The sequence below is a fragment of the Miniopterus natalensis genome, chromosome 5 (genome assembly GCF_054644295.1).
Source record: "Miniopterus natalensis isolate mMinNat1 chromosome 5, mMinNat1.hap1, whole genome shotgun sequence".
In the NCBI taxonomy this organism is placed as follows: domain Eukaryota; kingdom Metazoa; phylum Chordata; class Mammalia; order Chiroptera; family Miniopteridae; genus Miniopterus; species Miniopterus natalensis.
Genome location: NC_142085.1, coordinates 41,629,143 through 41,645,933, shown reverse-complemented (window position 1 = coordinate 41,645,933; position 16,791 = coordinate 41,629,143). Strand labels below are relative to the sequence as shown.

At 39.3% G+C, this 16,791-nt stretch overlaps 1 protein-coding gene across 1 annotated transcript in view; it reads left to right on the top strand.

Moving 5' to 3' along the window:
- TBX18 (T-box transcription factor 18) overlaps nt 1–8,345 on the top strand; it is a 28,247-nt gene extending 19,902 nt beyond the window's left edge. The window contains exons 7-8 of the mRNA XM_087817488.1: nt 3,343–3,437; nt 5,381–8,345. Of these exons, the coding sequence (XP_087673614.1) occupies nt 3,343–3,437; nt 5,381–6,105 (820 nt within the window). The 3' untranslated portion in view covers nt 6,106–8,345. The remainder of the gene's footprint in view (nt 1–3,342; nt 3,438–5,380) is intronic.
- The last annotated feature ends 8,446 nt before the right edge of the window (nt 8,346–16,791 follow it).

Sequence of the window (16,791 nt, the reverse complement as noted above, 5' to 3'; positions counted from 1 at the left end):
CTATAAACCGATATTCCCCATTAAAAAATATCTGATTTTAACATTTTCCATTGATAAATGCAAAGGACACTTATCTGGAGAAGAGAGAATTAGATCAGTCTTAAAGCTTTCTAATTTATATATTATTTTCCTTAAAAAAAAAAGAACCTGAGTTATATTTTAAACTTAGAGGGTACATTGATGCTGAAGGCTTGGGGGAAGAGTGATATTTTTTATGTATTAGAGAAGAAAGCCCATGAGAAAAAGTTCAATATATTCCTTTAATACCCCTGATTCTATTGCTGTTGTTATTGCTTTTTAATGCAAATTCTATTTTTATTTTTCCCCATACATGAAATAAACAAATTAAGCAGGACAAGAAATAAACATGGACTTGTGATTTTTTAAACTTTATAAAACAATTTGCCTTAATTAAAAATTATCCCTTCCTGGCTATTTACGGTTGTACAGCCTATTTTATAGGAATCAGTAGCTTCAGCCCTTAAAAGCTCTCCTGCAAGACATTTGCTACGTGAAAGAGAATTTATGTGCTGAGAATAGTTTCATTCTTCAGTTAGGCCTTAGGTTTGACCCTATAAAATTTTTTACTCAGGAAGGTACAAAAATTTCTTCTCTTTAAATACTTCAGGAAAAACATAACCATTTTACTAAATAAACTTGGCCATTTGATAGCATAAATTAGGGTGGTGATAAAATGTGGAAATTGTTCAAAGGCATCTTGTATAAATTATCGCCTTGGCTACACTCCTGCAGGAGGTGCCTTTTATCTTTCCTTTAACTAGACGGGAAAAGTCTCCATTACTGGAGAAAATGAAGGCTTTTTTAAAAAAGTCCAGATTCAGCTAATAAATATTTTATAACTGTTTCCTGCGAAATATCTGAAATCCTTTCTGGAACTTGTAGTGTGAAACAGCCTCAAGAAAAACATCAATAGCTCCAAATTAGATCACTTGTAGATATGTCACCTTCAGAGCCCTCTTTAAAGCTTAGGGGTCTCTGTTTGAGATGATCAATAACTCCTCCACAAGAATTTAATGTATGGATTTGTATCTGAAACATAATAAAGTTTACACTGCTAATGCAAGCAATGTGTTAATGCTCATTTCTATAGTTAATAAATTTTGAAGTCTGGTGGCTACTCATTAATTACCTCTTAGTAAATTTCCTTTGAGACCACTTCATGACCATTTTGATATCTTTAATATTTAAAACTATGATTACTAAAACTCATCTGTGTGGTAATATAAAAGCAGTTTTATACAAAACCGTGTCCTAACATTCTTTAGCTTTTAAAAAAGCTTGTTTATAGAACATCATACAAATTTAAGATTAGTATAGGCTAAATACAGAGTAATCGACTAAACAGCACCTAGCATTCGTTAGTGGAGTATTAAATGACAAGCTGGCTATATGCAGGCTGCCAAACTCTCCTAATTAATACGTTAATGTACATAAAACGTTACTCAGTAGAGTGATCTTGGATCCTGCTTGTGGTCAGCCACAGATATGATGCCTGGTTTGGGGAAAATCACTTAGTAGCAACAACTTTAGAGCTAGGACAGGATTCAAAGCTTTCGTATTCTAATCCCCAGTTTGTGGGAAATTGAAGTCCAGTGAAGTTAGAATAAATACTTAAGGTCACATAGTGAGTTTTAGTGAGTTGCAGTCACAACTCAGTTCTCCTGACCCTCAATCTAGTATCCTTACCACTAAATAGTTCTCTCTGTGGCACACTGATTACATTTGGCTTCAGTCTCAGTGCAGCCCAGGTAAGGCATGTGCAGGTCCACTCTGTGTCCTCTCTCCCCTTTGGCAGCCCTGTACTCACCCCTGTGTGGCGCTGGTGACGGCTGTTGGAGGTGCTCCCAGAGCAGCATCCCCCTGAACCTGTGCCTTCAGAGATGATTCAGGTCCATGTGTGTCTCTTCTGAGGATGGTTCATGTATGCAAGCCTGTGCATGACCACACCACCCATCCTCACACATAGCTGCCTCCCGTCGCTGAGACAGGGTAGTCATGCTTCTTATGGAGTCATGACAGAAATCAACAAATTCAATTCGTAAAACCTTAGAAGAGAAGGGCAGGTTGTGTAAGATGATTTTGTCTGCACACATCAGTTACCACAGGTGTTGTCTAGGTGGTGTGTTTGTGGTGTGTGGGGGTCCTTTAGTCTTACTTCCTAGTTCCTGACTTAGAGATGCAGGGAAGGCAGAGGAGTTAGCACACCTACTCTAAGCTATTAGAGATGAATCTATCTTTAATATCTACATTAAACACAGATTATCTGTATTAAATAAAACTGTATCTAACCATCACAAGAGATGTCTGAGTATTGTTTGACACTCAGGAAGCAGCCACTTCCTACAATGGAATATGTTTCATGAAAAGCACAGCGTTATCTAGATTAACAAATTGCTTAGGGCTGAGGTGGTTGAGGGAAGAGTGGTGAGGTCTTGAGAATGGGCTAGTTGAATGAAGGGCCTCATTTCCAGAACCTAGAGGACTTAGTTATCTGATATAAGGAAGGGAAGACCCTGAATCACTTATGGTAGGAGATACATACAGGTATATATGCATTTAGAGTAGTTGCCCTTGTTTTAAAATATGCATATATCATGTAAATAGTCCATAACCCATTTGTCCTGTCTCCTTAAGTATCCATCCACTAAGTATATGTAGGGATTTTAAAATAATGTTTGACGCTAATGCTAGCCCCGTATACCTTCCTGTGATCCTGCTGCGCTGTGGGCTGCGAGGCCAGTGCTGCCCCTCAGACCTCCGTTGCTAGAGCGAGAGCCCACCCTGGATGCCCTGGATGTGGCAGAGATCGAGCCCCCAAGAGAGAAATTTTTCTTTGGAGGAGTGCTCTTCTAAACTGGCTGCCGAGGCAATGAAGGATGGGCAGAAATGCCTCTTAGGAAAGAGGTGGCTTCACAGGGCGTGCTTTGTAGCAGAGGCTTCCTCACCAGAGGGAGAAGTAAGGTAACAGGGAGAGAGGGTGGGTTCCAGGCCACAGCAGATGTATGGAGTCACACCAGCTAGGATGGCCGCTCTTCAGCCTGTCTTAGCCCAAGGGGGCAGCCTTTAATCCTCCAAGGTCGGCTTAGTTTTCTAACATTCACAGGACTTCTTGGAGGTTTCTATCCTCTTGTGCTCCTAGTGGCGGAATGGTAGCCCATCTCTGAAGCATTTCTTTCTGCCTGTGCCAAGCTTCTCACCTGCCAATGTGGGGGGGCACTGTCAACACCACGGGTGTTCTCTGAGCTGCTTGTTACCGAGGAAGGCTCCGGTGCTCCTAACGCAGCTTCTTTTGTCCACCCCCATCCTGATCCTTCTGTTTAGAATGGGTTTGGAAGCCCTCGTGGAGTCCTATGCATTCTGGAGACCTTCACTACGGACTCTCACCTTTGAAGATATTCCTGGAATTCCCAAGCAAGGTAAATCACAGCCTTCCAGTCATATAAAGAGTCAGTTCCTGCCTAGAAGCTCAGCACTGAAAAATATGCAAGTCATTATTTCCATCCACAGTGGTGACCTCGGCACCGGCATCCTCCCGTTGCAGGATCCACCTCTTTCTGGGTGGTGTGGCGATGGACCAGGAAAAATGGCACTGTGGTCTTAGGTTAAGTTTTAGGCTGTTTATAGATTTTATGACCTTTACCTCACCTGAAATCTCTTAGTAAAATTAGAGGTGGACTAGGGGGCTCTGGTGCCAGGTGCATGGCAGGAGAAAGGCCGTTGCTGGCTCTAGTTCACCTTTTCTTGTCAGCTTCCGCTCATCCTTCACCAGAATTGCCTCCAGGCAGGGTTCCCCTGCTGGATTCATGATGAGAAGGTCAGGCACACTTGGGCAGACTCCCCTAGGCTCACCTCCGTGCATTTCTCCCAAGCGCAGGGCTAGTTTCCTTAGAGGGAACTGGACAGAGAGGAATGATGCCTCTGTGCACCCCCTTCTCTGCCGGGTGTAGGTGGGACGCTCGGCCCCCTCCCACACTCAGGCTATTTACACCCATCCTGCCCAGCTCCCCACTGAGAATTTAGCGTGCTGTGTTTTAGAGAATTATCATTGGTTGGATTGGGCTTTTCAGTTATTTTGAGAAGCTATATAAAACACTGTCGCTAGTGCAGTGAAGGTTTTACAGCCTGTCCAGTCCATTGGAATTTTTCTCTCCCCCTAAGTTCTGTCAAGTTTGCAAACACCAATCTGCCAGCAAATCCAGAGAGGGGAGTCAGCCACCATCGCTGTGTTTTTTTGTTGATGTTTGCTTTTTTGTTTTTTGAGGCAACATTTATTTATTTATTTTAAATTTATCTTTATTGTTGAAAGCATTACAGATGTACCCCTCTTATCCCCCATTGATGCCCTCCACTCCCCCACCCCCAGGCCTTCACCAAACTATTGTCTGTGTTCATGGGTTATGCATATATGCATATAAATTCTTCGGTTAATCTCTTCCCACTCCCACTCCCCCCCCCCCCCAGATCCATGGAGGGACCTGGAAAGTATTATGCTAAATGAAATAAGCCAGTCAAAGAAAGACAAGTGTCATATGATCTCACTCATATGTGGAATCTAATGAACAAAATAAACTGATAAACAAAATAGATTCAGGGACATAGAAGCACGGAACATTGGCATTATTGATTGGACCCAGGGTTAGCCACCCTCCCTGTTTCACAGGACTGTGTTTGCTCTTGTGTTAGCATGTGATTCACCAACATGTTCTTAGTTGGAAATGAAAAAAATTGAAGTTCTAGACTTTGCCTGTTGCAATCGCCAAGTCCTTTGTAGTACAGTCATTGACCCACATAAACTTTCAGTGGCCATCCAACTGCAGACATGTTTGAGGCAGGATGTGCCTCTCACCAGTTCAGGGCTTTCCTTTGAATTCCTTCTTTTTGTTACAAGACAATATTATTGATCCAGAGTAAGCTCTGCTGAAAGAAAAGGTGAAAGCTGGGTAGAAGAGAGGTGATGGTTATACTTTTGGAACAAGATACAGAGTAAGATGAAATTCGTATTTTATGAAGTTGCTGGGAAGGTCAGTATTTATAATAATATAGTAAATGAGAAAACTTTAGAAAGCTAATTGAGGAAGAAAATGTGGAAATTCTGTGTGGTGATATCCTGATATTTCTGCAATTAAAAATATACATTATTCCCTGGGGAGATAATTTGCCTTGAAAACATTGAGAGGATCTGTGTTTAAAATATTTCATCTGAGTTCAATCAAATGACAATTCTTTGGGAGCTGAAACCATCTCCTTTTCATCTTTGTAGCACCCCTTGTAACAAGCAGTGTCTAGCTCCTGTTTACAAAATTGAAAGGAAAAGATGCCTGTGGAGTCGGTGCTCTTTACATTTCACCTTCTCTTGTAGGAAATACAAGTTCCTCCACCTTACTCCAAGGTTCTGGGAATGGCGTTGCTGCCACCCACCCTCATCTTTTGTCTGGCTCCCCTTGCTCCTCTCCGGCCTTCCATCTGGGGCCCAATACCAGCCAGCTGTGTAGCCTGGCCCCGGCTGACTACTCTGCCTGTGCGCGGTCCGGCCTCACCCTCAACCGATACAGCACATCCTTGGCGGAGACCTACAACAGGCTCACCAACCAGACCGGCGAGACCTTCGCCCCACCCAGGACTCCCTCCTATGTGGGCGTGAGCAGCAGCGCCTCGGTGAACATGTCCATGGGGGGCGCCGATGGGGACACCTTCAGCTGCCCGCAGACCAGCCTGTCCATGCAGATTTCGGGGATGTCCCCCCAGCTCCAGTACATCATGCCTTCACCCTCCAGCAATGCCTTTGCTGCTAACCAGACCCATCAGGGTTCCTATAACACTTTCAGGTTACACAGCCCCTGTGCCTTGTACGGATATAACTTCTCCACATCCCCCAAACTGGCTGCCAGTCCTGAGAAAATTGTTTCTTCCCAAGGAAGTTTCTTGGGGTCCTCACCGAGTGGGACCATGACTGATCGGCAGATGTTGCCCCCTGTGGAAGGAGTGCACCTGCTTAGCAGTGGGGGTCAGCAGAGTTTCTTTGACTCTAGGACCCTAGGAAGCTTAACTCTGTCATCATCTCAAGTGTCTGCACATATGGTCTGATGAAGCCTTTAAGTTAAAACTACATTCGAATTGATCTAATGTATTTTCTTTTTTCTCTTTCTCTTTGTTTTGTTTTGAAAGCAATATGAAAAGAAACTATCAGTAGCTTGTAAAATGTACATATACTAGAAAATGAAGGCTTACTGAGTTTTTTTACTTCCTCATGGTGAGACTGTAATTATCTATGGTATATGTGTATACTGTACATAGCATGTGGAGTTTTGAAGCCTACAAAACCACACCCTCCCTCTGTTTTTCCCCTACTTGCACAGAGTATTGGCGTCAATGCAGTATGTTTAACCAAAGTTCTCAGACTCTTCCAAAAACCAAACAGCAAACTTAAAACTTGACAGTGATAGTAACCAGACTAAGACTTATAACAATTTATCAGAAAAATGCTCTATATAGTTTCATATTTGAGTGTTGATAACCAACAGTAACCAGCACACATAATCTTGTGATTTCTGTTATTGTTGGGCACAGTGTGAGGAACTAAAATGCAAAAGCCAGTTGAAGTCTTAGTATCAGTTCTGAAGTATTTATCATCATGAAGGATTAGCATTTGTGTTCCTGCTTGCTCTTATCACAGACATTAGATGACTGTGGTTCTGTAAAAATCCATAATTCATAATAATTATTTTCTTAAGGAAGGTGGAAGAGAAGCCTGAGATTTTTTTTCTTTTCATTTTCTATTGGGCATATAAGAGGTGTTTATTCATCTGCAGAGAACAAATTTCCCTTATTTTGGATTTTTTGCTCATTTTATTTAGTTTACCAAGTAGACCGTTAAAGAATGTTCTATAAACACTTTTAAGTTCCAGTTTTCACCAGGGAAGGAATATATGAGTGGAATGACAAAAAGAAAACAAATTCACTTCAAATTCTTTGATTCCAATGAGAAATGTCTATCTTTTTAAATCAAGAGGAATAATATTGTCAGTTATCCCTTAGATTTTTATAGCATGGTTTTTTCATTCAGGGTATTTTTTCTATCTTGCTGTGAGATTTCTGACCCGTGGTCTGTTAGTAAGGAAAAAGGCATTTATGCTACTTATTTATGTCTTGTAACTCCTACAAATTGAAACCTCTCCCCTCCTTAACCTTGTCTCTCTGCCTGAGTCTTTCCCAAAACAGATAGATTCTAGGCCTTTATGGTGTTAAATAACGCTGTAAGGAATTTCAGGGGGTTATCTCCAGCAATCTGTCTTTTGGGGGCTGTAGTGCAAAGGCCAAAGCCGGGTCCTATAAAGGCCCTCTTAGAGGACTAAGGAGGAAGATACTAATTATGATAAAGGAGCTATAAAACTTTTAACCTCAACAGCATTTTTAACCTCGAAAATAGAAAAATGAAAATTAATTTTTTAAAAATCCCTGAAATAATAATACCTGGTTTGAAATTTCGAAACAAGTCACCTTGATAGCTCATTATGAGCTGAATAGGAAAGGCTAAGCATGTGTGGTGGCCAGCACTGCCATATGTCTGTTGAGAAACTAAAACAATGTGTCTGCCCATTGACTCATTGCAGTTCATATATTTTCCAAGTTAAAGCTGTGCCATTGCCTTTAGTGCTAAGCAGAGTTGCTTTAGCTCATCCCTAGTTTAGATGGGGAAAGAGTATAGCGCCTGATTTTCTTCACAGCTGATAGATGTTTTGGGGTTTTACTATTTCAACAGGATTTACACAGGATGTGGCTATTTATAGATATTGGTAAGTTTCCTTATGCATTCTGTGACAGTTCATCAAATTAATTTCGATTTTAAATTTAAGATTAGCATGAAGGGACATGAACTATTTCCAGTAGGTAGGACTATATAAGATATTTGTGTATGGTTTTAATAGCTTGACAAAGATTTGGGAAAAGTCCTTTGAGTACATCCCAAGCTTAGCGCTTGGTATAATTCAAGGAAGACAACAGTTTTCCATCTTCAGAAAACATGGAAGTAACGATCTATACCCATATGTATTAATAAGGAAAGCATTTTCCTATTTGCTGTTGGCGATTTGCGATGAAACCACAATATGAGTAGTATTCTTTTTTTTTTTTTTTTGACTTAGCAATATTGTACAAATGCTGTTTCCTTTACGTTATCCTGTAAATATTCATCACGTGTCACTTCAACAATAGGCTTTTATCATTATATTAAATGACATACATGCATTGATAATTATAATTATATATCTGTATTTTATTAAAAAATGCTTAAGAAATTATATATTAAAGTGTGTTACTAAACCCTTTTATGACTTTGGAGGGTAATCATTTAATGTATCTATAAATGTTGCTCCAAGAATAAGCACACATATGCATACCCCACACACAAATTTTATAGCTTTCAATTACCAGGCTTGGGGGAATGACCCTTTTTAATTTTTCATGTGTTAAATATAATTTCTTGGTGCTCTGACCATGTTATTGAAGGTGAAGCCCTGACAAATGTCGAACACATGAAAATTCAAATGTGAGGAGGGCAGTGCGGTATGTTTTTTTTCAGGTCCAGGGGAGAAGGGCAAGGATACAAGAATGAGCTGCTTGTACCACTGACCAGTGATGACAGATCACTTCTAGACCCCTTGACGAGAAAACATTCCAAGGGACATTGTGATGAGGTGAGGTTGCTGCTATCACAACCAGTCACATTTTGAAAATTAACACTTGCTTCCATACAAGCTCCCTCCCAGAGGTCAACAGCTTTTCACAAGTGGGGCACCCAGTTGCTGACCCCTATTTCTGGAATGTAGGGGGTCAGGAGACTTCAGTGGCTCCCAGAGGAGGTTGGGGCACAGTGTTGCTGATATAGCAAAGGGTCACTATTTACATTAATTTACACTCACTCTTTACATTAATTAGTGAAATTTTTAACAAAAGAAACCTCACTTTGAAAATGTGAATTCCTCTTGAGACAGCGCTCCTCAGATTTAAACCTTTCAGCAACTAACATTTTAGTATGAAATAGATAAAGAGAAGCTTTGGAGATAGCTGGAGGTTTTATTAGGATAAAAGAGTAATTTTTGGAATAGGGCAATTCTGGGAAAAGGTGCAAGAAGAGGGATTTCTAACCAAACCAGGTATAAAGCCATTAAAAGTAATCATTTGTGAGCTTCTTTCAGGAGTCATGGTAGAGTTGGTGGAGGCTACATCAACTCACTCTCTAATTAGAAAAGTTTGTAGAGAATCCTTTGTTTCAAATAAAACCATGCTGGGTTTCCTCATGGGGAATTTATGGACTCATCTACATGGAGGTTTTCATAAGTCTTCCACTGGTAATGAAATAATTTTATTAAATTATTACCATATTGTGTTTTAATCATGTTAATCATCATTCTTGATAAGAAGTTATCCAATAAGTTGAGAGTGAGGTTGATTATATGAACAGTTAATAACATAGATATACATGATTGCAGCCTTCTAGGACCTCAAAGCTTAAAAACATTATCAGTACTATAAATGAAAAAATAATATATATTCAAGTATAGAAACATCCAACAGATATATAAACTTAGTTTCCATCTACATGCTGATAGGTTTTCAAATAATAAATTTTCTATTTTTTTGGAATTTTGGTATGGTGAGAACATCATTTCCTTGGGAATTAGGAAGCTTGGTTTTAAACCATGGATTTCCCAATCATGAATTTGGACCAAAGTTAAGCATTTTAGGCCTTTTTTTTTAATGTGTGAAAGTTGTAGCTGGGATGAGAATCTTTACTATTTCCATTTCAAATTCATATGACCTTAGTATAAAAATAATGTTTAGCTTAATAGTAGGAAAATGGTTTTATAAAAATATACCTTTTGGAATATGGAATATATGTATTTACAAAGAACATAACACCATCAGGATTATTTTAAGTTTATTGGACTACTTAGATTTTATCTTTTAAATGGAACTGTGCATTATTTAGTTACAATAGGTAGGACATATTATAGTATTTTAGTATTTAAAGGAAGCTGACTTTAATATATTTCCTACCTTACAGTGAACAAAAAAAGGTGCTAATAAAATTTTCTTTTCATGATGCAATTATTCGCATGGCATAAAGTTATTTTACTTTGGAATAAGTATGATATCTAGTAAAATATCTAGAGATCATTTCAAATTCATTCAAAAATACTTTTAAATCCTCATTGAGAAAACACTTGTGTTGGCTCTTTTGAAGAGTTTTTATTCATGCTGATACTCAGATACAATAAAATGAAACAGCTGATTATTCTGCAATTCCCTGAGTTTATACAGGGCTGGGTCAACATACACATTCTATGTCCATGTTTTGAATTATATTAATATGGTCAATAGAATAACTTAAGTCCAAGACATTTTTCTAAATAACAGCTTCATTGAGATATAATTGACAAGCCATACAATTCACTTATTTATGGTGAACAATTCAATGGTTTTTAATATATTCAGTCATGCAACCATTGCCATAAGCAATTCTAGAACATTTTCATCACCCTGCAAAATACTCCACGCCCACTAACAGTCACACTCCATTTTCCCTCCCCTCCTGCTCTACCCCAAAGTCCTAGGCACTCACTGATCGACTTTCTGTTAGATTTGCCTCTTCTGGACAACTCATGTAAATAGAATCATACAATATGCAGTCCTTTGTGAGTGGCTTTCACTTAGCATAATGTTTTTAACTTTCATTCACATTATTGCATGTATTAGTATTTAATTTCTTTTTATCATTGAATAATATTCCACTGGAGGTATAGAACACATTTTATTTATCCATTTATCAATTGATGGACATTTGGGTTTCTCTTTTTTGCCTGTTATGAACAATGCTGCTGAAAACATTGGTGTACAAGTTTTTGTGTGGACATGTTTTCATTTCTTTTGGGCCTATGCCTAGGAATGATATAACGGGTCCTGTTGTAATATTTTGTGGAAATTCCAGACTATTTTCTAAAGTGGTTTCACCATTCTACATCCTTACCAGCAATGTGGGAGGGATCTGATTTCTCCATGTCTTTATTAACAGTTGTTATTATCAGTCTTTTTGATTACAGCCACTTAGTGTCTGTGAAGGATCTCATTATACTTTTGACTTGCATTTCCCTGACGATATTATTATTTTTTGATGATGTAGAGCATCTTTTCCTGTGCTTTATTGGCCATTTGTATTTCTCCTTTAGAGGAATTCAGATCCCTCATCTATTTTCATTGAGTTATCTTTAATTATTGAGGTATAAGAGTTCTTGATATATTCTAGATACAAGTCTCCTCAGATATATGATTTGCACATATCTTTTCCCATTAGGTGGACCATCTTTTAACTTATTCATGATGCCCTTTGCATTGCATCACCAAAGTTTATAATTTTGAAGAGATCCAATTTATTTCTTTTGTTGCTTTTTGTTGTGAGGGACAAGACTTTTGGTGGACTTTATGAGTTTGACTTTTCATAGAAGTAGAAGTAGTAGTAACAGAAGTGCACGTTTAAAGTGATTTTTGGGTGTATAACTTTAATTGTACTTGATAAATTACCCCTCCTCCCAACACACCTGAAATGTTCTTGGGTAAATAATTATACATTTTTCAGTGTCTTGAGAGGAAGGTAAAAGGATCTGAAAGCATTATCAAATTTTTATTACCATAGAAAAAGGCTGGCACTTTCAATATTTATTCAATCAATAAATATTTATTGAGCATCTGTTTGCTTGGCATTATTTTAGACATTTGGGATACAGCGGTGAGAAAAACCTTTGGTGTCTTCAAATGCCTTGTAAAAGTTGAAATTCTGGTTTCCTGGAAAAAACCCATACTATAATATATCACAGTTGCCAAGAAAAAAAGTGTTGCCTCTTGGCTTCTCTGTGAGTTGGTGCCCTCACCCTTATTACGATGTTACACATCCCAGATGGTCACTGCAAAATGCTTGCTCCTGTGCCAAGATACAACAGGGATGCATTATCGCCTTAACTTTGAGTTTGCTTTGTGGTTTTTTTTGGAAACCCTAACATCATTTAAATGCAATTTTCTCAATTTGGCTCTGTTTACAGAACTGTAATAAGATATTTCTCTATTAATAGCGGGAAGGAAAACCTTGCTTGTTTAGGGTTTTGGAAAATTCGTGCACATTTTTGTTAAAGGTATTTGCTGAAATGGATTGCAGAGATTTGCAGATTCTCATTTCTTAATTTGCCTGACTGCATTTCAGGGGAAAATTAGTTGAACTGTATGTTTTTCAAACAAAATAGCAGCACTCACTCAGCAATAATAAAGAGAGGCACTTCTGTCAAGGAACTTTGCAAAGTTCCAGTAGTCCCTAGCCTCAGGGAAGCTTGGCTCAGAATGAATGAACATCATGGTGGGTCCCTTGTAGCTTCTGCCCATTTTATTTTTGTCATGAATTTGATGATTTTGGTGTGTAGGGAAGGCAGGAACTAGAAATTGTAAATATTTAAATGTCAGCCGTCTACTCAGTTTTACCTTGAGGATACTGGAAGGGTAGGGAGACAGAAATATTAAAATTTAGAGCTAGAAGATCCTGAGAGATCAAGTAGGCTGTGTGTGGAGAAGCAAATGACCTTCAGAGGTAACAATTTTGACTCATCTACAATCTTCAGACAAGATATTGAGCAAAGTCAGTGATAGTCTCCACCAATCACATCAAACATTTTCAAGCTTCCTTGCCTTTCTTCATGTTTTTCCCTAAGGCCTGAATGTCCCTCAAACCTACCTTCTCATTTCTTCAAGAACTTACTCAAATCTTTGCTTGGTGAAAACTTTCCCAATTTCTCTCTCTTCCATCTTCCTTTCCCCAGGGAAATACATTCTCCCTGTAAAATAACGCAGCGTTCTCCACATGCTTAAAAGAACGTACCTCAATGTATGCTTTTCATGTGAGTCAACAGCACAGCTATAATGGGAGTTCCATAAGGGAGGGAGTTGTATATTGTTTATTTTTGCCGCAGCATATGATAAAGATAAAAAGTGATTAGTGAAGGAGTAAATACATGAATAGACGTGTGAATAAATGAATTTAAAAATGAGTAAATTTTATAGGCCTAGGATGGAACCTCAAATTTGGTAGGTCTGAAGGTTTTGCTTGGTTAGTTGCCAATTTGTCATACAGAGGACTGTACAGAGACATACAGAAGACTGTAGTAGCTTCCTCACAAAAAGACAAGAAAGTCTCTCTCCTCTCTCTCTCTCTCTCAGCTAAGTCTTATGAATAGAGGATTGTGGTTGGCATCCAAATAAGATTCTTCTCCCCAAACTAGGTATTTTATTATGAATATCTTTGAAATCTGTTAGGATGTTATGTGAATTCAAAGGGAAAAATACTCTTAAGGGAAAAATGTATTACATGCAACTTGGAGATCATTTAATTTGGGAAGCTTAAGCTGACTAAGCTATAGTTTTAGGAATTAACTCTTTCTGTTATAGCCACCCCCTAGAGCCTAGTCTAGAAATAACAGTAGGAAAGTGAGGCTTTCTACATTCTAGGGCATCCAGCTGTATGTTGGGCACAGATATCTTGTTGATTGCAGTGAGATAGTTAGGGTGATAAAGAAACTCAAACTTCATAAGAGATGGGTATATCGTAACCTGGGAGTTATGGGCCCAGTGGCTCTAAAGGGATTGTTGTAGTAGGTTACTAATATGGTTACTTCTAGGTTATTAGTTGTACATTAGTACAAGAGAGTTGATATTGCAATCAATACTTTAGCTAGAAAAAGTACTTATTTTATAATAAATTACGGAAGAGGACCTAGAGATCTCTTCATTTCCCATGGATTAGGGGTACTCTGTCAGGGAAAAAAAAGTTTTCTCTCTTGGTGGAGACCCAGACACTTTGGGGAAACCTTGTTTGCTATGAGAACCATAAAGATAGCTGTTGACCCTGCAGTTGGTGCCATATTACGTGTGAGCGGTTTGGATGAGGGATGCACTGCACATTAGGGCACAGATACTCCTTTTTATCTGTTCATTTCTTTTTCCCTGGACTATGAGAGAGTACTTTGGCTTGGTTTTTCTTCATATTTTAGTAGGCCACAGTGAGTTCATAGAGTATATCTTTTACCATAAATCTCTTTTGGGGAAACCAGATATCTGCCCATATTGATAAAACAGTATTTTGTTTCTGTGTTTTTTCTTCTTCTATGTGTGTTTGATGCATCTGTCAGAACCCCAGGGAGAAGGGTGTGAATGCCACCCTGAGCTCCTAACGTGTTTGTTTATTTACATGAAGCGCAATCATTCATACACCCCTGCATTTAGCATTTGTTGAGCACTTGCCACATGCCACCTGTTGCTGGAGGTGTGGTGATGAGCAAGAGAAAGTTGTTCTTTTGGGGGTGCTCAGAGCTTCATCAGAGGGTGCAAGCACAGAATCACGACCCAATGCAGTCAGTGTTAAAATAGAGGTAGTACCAAGAGCTGTGGGAAACTGGAGGATGTGAGTAAGGTTCTATGGGGAGAGGAAAGAGATCAAGGAAAGCTGTGGAGGAGAGACGGCTTGATAAAGGCGGGGGAGGGCTGGTGAAAGTGGGGCATGAGCAGTCCAGAACAGAATTCTCCACTAGTCCGATAGAACTTTCTGCAACAATGTAAGTTCTCTACCTTCACGGCCCAATACAGTAGCCTCATGTGGCTATGAGCACTTCAAATGAGGCTAATGTGATTGAGGGACTGCATTTTAAATTGTACGTAATATTAATTATTTCAAATTTAAATTTAAGTAGCCACATGTGGATGGTGGCTACCATATTGAACAGTGAAGCTCTAGGAAATTCTGCAAAGCAGAAAGCAATGTGTGCCCTTAGCGAATTATGGATAATGGGTAATAGGGAGAATGACTACCCAGTTCACCCACAGCGGGGATGATGCTTCTGGGGGGTTATTATGAGTAGCCAGTGACTCTGTGGTCACTGAAAACTGACTAATGCTGTGTGACTCTGCCAGGCAACTCATTTATGATGTATATATTTATTGATCACCTATGCCAGAGCTTTTCAACCATTGTGCCACAAGAATTTTTAAAACATGCAATACCTGACTATTTGGTCAGGGGCACTGACCTCTTTTCCCTTAGATTATCAAATAAAAAACAACAACAGCCAGCACGACCATAGCCGTCCAATGGGAATGAATCAAAATTAGACTTATTTTTTTTGGCAGGTCAGCAAAAAATATATTTTTTGGTGTGCAGCAGAATTTTAGTAGTTAGTTTATGTGCCATGAGATGGAAAAGGTTGAAAATCGCTGACCTGCACAATTCTCCATTGTCCTCCACATACTTGGTCTTGTTGCACAACCATCCAGGATGACCCAGGCCTCAGGTCATTTCCCTTCTGTCAGGCAGAGGCCAAGAGAGTCCCGTCTGGGCAGTTTACACGTTGCAATTCCCTTTGACAAGGTTTGTTTTGGGAAGAGCAGTTAATTCTGAAGCAGGGAAGACTGTTTACAGTATCAGTGGCTGCCTTCCTGGCTGAGGCGACTCTGACACCCCAGTCCCCGCTCCTTACTTTCTCTGTGCAGTAGCCACTGTTGAACCACAGGATCTTCCCTTGTCAAATGAGATTAAAGCTTAGATAACCATTTACTGGTCAGTGTGATTCTTTCTCTTGCCTTAACTACAATTAAATGAATTAAGAAGACAATTCCTCCCAGGGAAAGATGGGGGGAAATTAATGCAGAATTTTCTCCATGTGAGCTATTAAAAAAAACTACTAGAGTTTGTGTGGCATTTTATAGTACATGCTACATATTCACATACATTATTTCATTTAGTCTTTACCACAGTCCTGTGAGATGCTTTGGTCTTCACTTCATAAGTGAGAAAATGGGCTCACAAAAGTTAAGGACTTGCCCATGATCACCCGGCCATCAGGTGACAAGCTGCGGCTCAGCCCAAGCTCTGATGCCTAAATGGTGTCTGACAGCATGGAAAGACGGAGACTGGGCAATAGAAATGAGGGGGGGTGGAGGGCGGTGGGAGGGAAAGTCCTGACCTGGAGGGGAGGGAGAGAGAAGAGAAGGAAAAGTAGAAAGAAGGTGCTCCTTGTTGATTTTGTGTAACTAAAACACGAAGTTCTTGCCAGGGAAAGCAATTGGTTGGCAGGACCAATCACCAAAACATCTTTTTCAAAACAACTTCCCTTGTGGCCACCTGCTTCCTGTGAACAGCTCCCTACGTGAATGGGTGGCTGAGAGAGGATTAGAGTTGCCAGAAGATAATCTGAGGCATATTAAATATTTTAAGAGTTTAGTTGAACAAAAATTGATCCTAATCAGGCAACGCCAAACCGGAAGTGGTTTGAGCACTCCACAGATAGGAGCGTGGTGGTAGACTTTTCTAGAGAAAAGGCAGAAGCAAAGTAAGGAAATAATTGATTGGCTACAGCTTAAAACCTAGTTGGCTGTTTGTCATTGGTTGTCCTTAGCCTCTTGATTTCATAACCTTGAAACATTTACAGGCTTAGATTTTGGTTTGTTTATATAGGCCACCACAGCATTAGAGCCCCATCAGCCCAATGGTCTCTTTGTTTAATTGATTTAACAGAGTTTTCTATTAGGGATTAGTAAGAGGGGAAATGAAACTGTCAGCTTTCTCTCTTATGATCCCCCTGGAAAATGTGTACAAAATGTCAAAATGCTATGGGAAATTATTTCTAATAGTCAGGTCTTTATTTGAGAAAATTATTTTTCCTATACCTCTTAAAATAGGGAGCA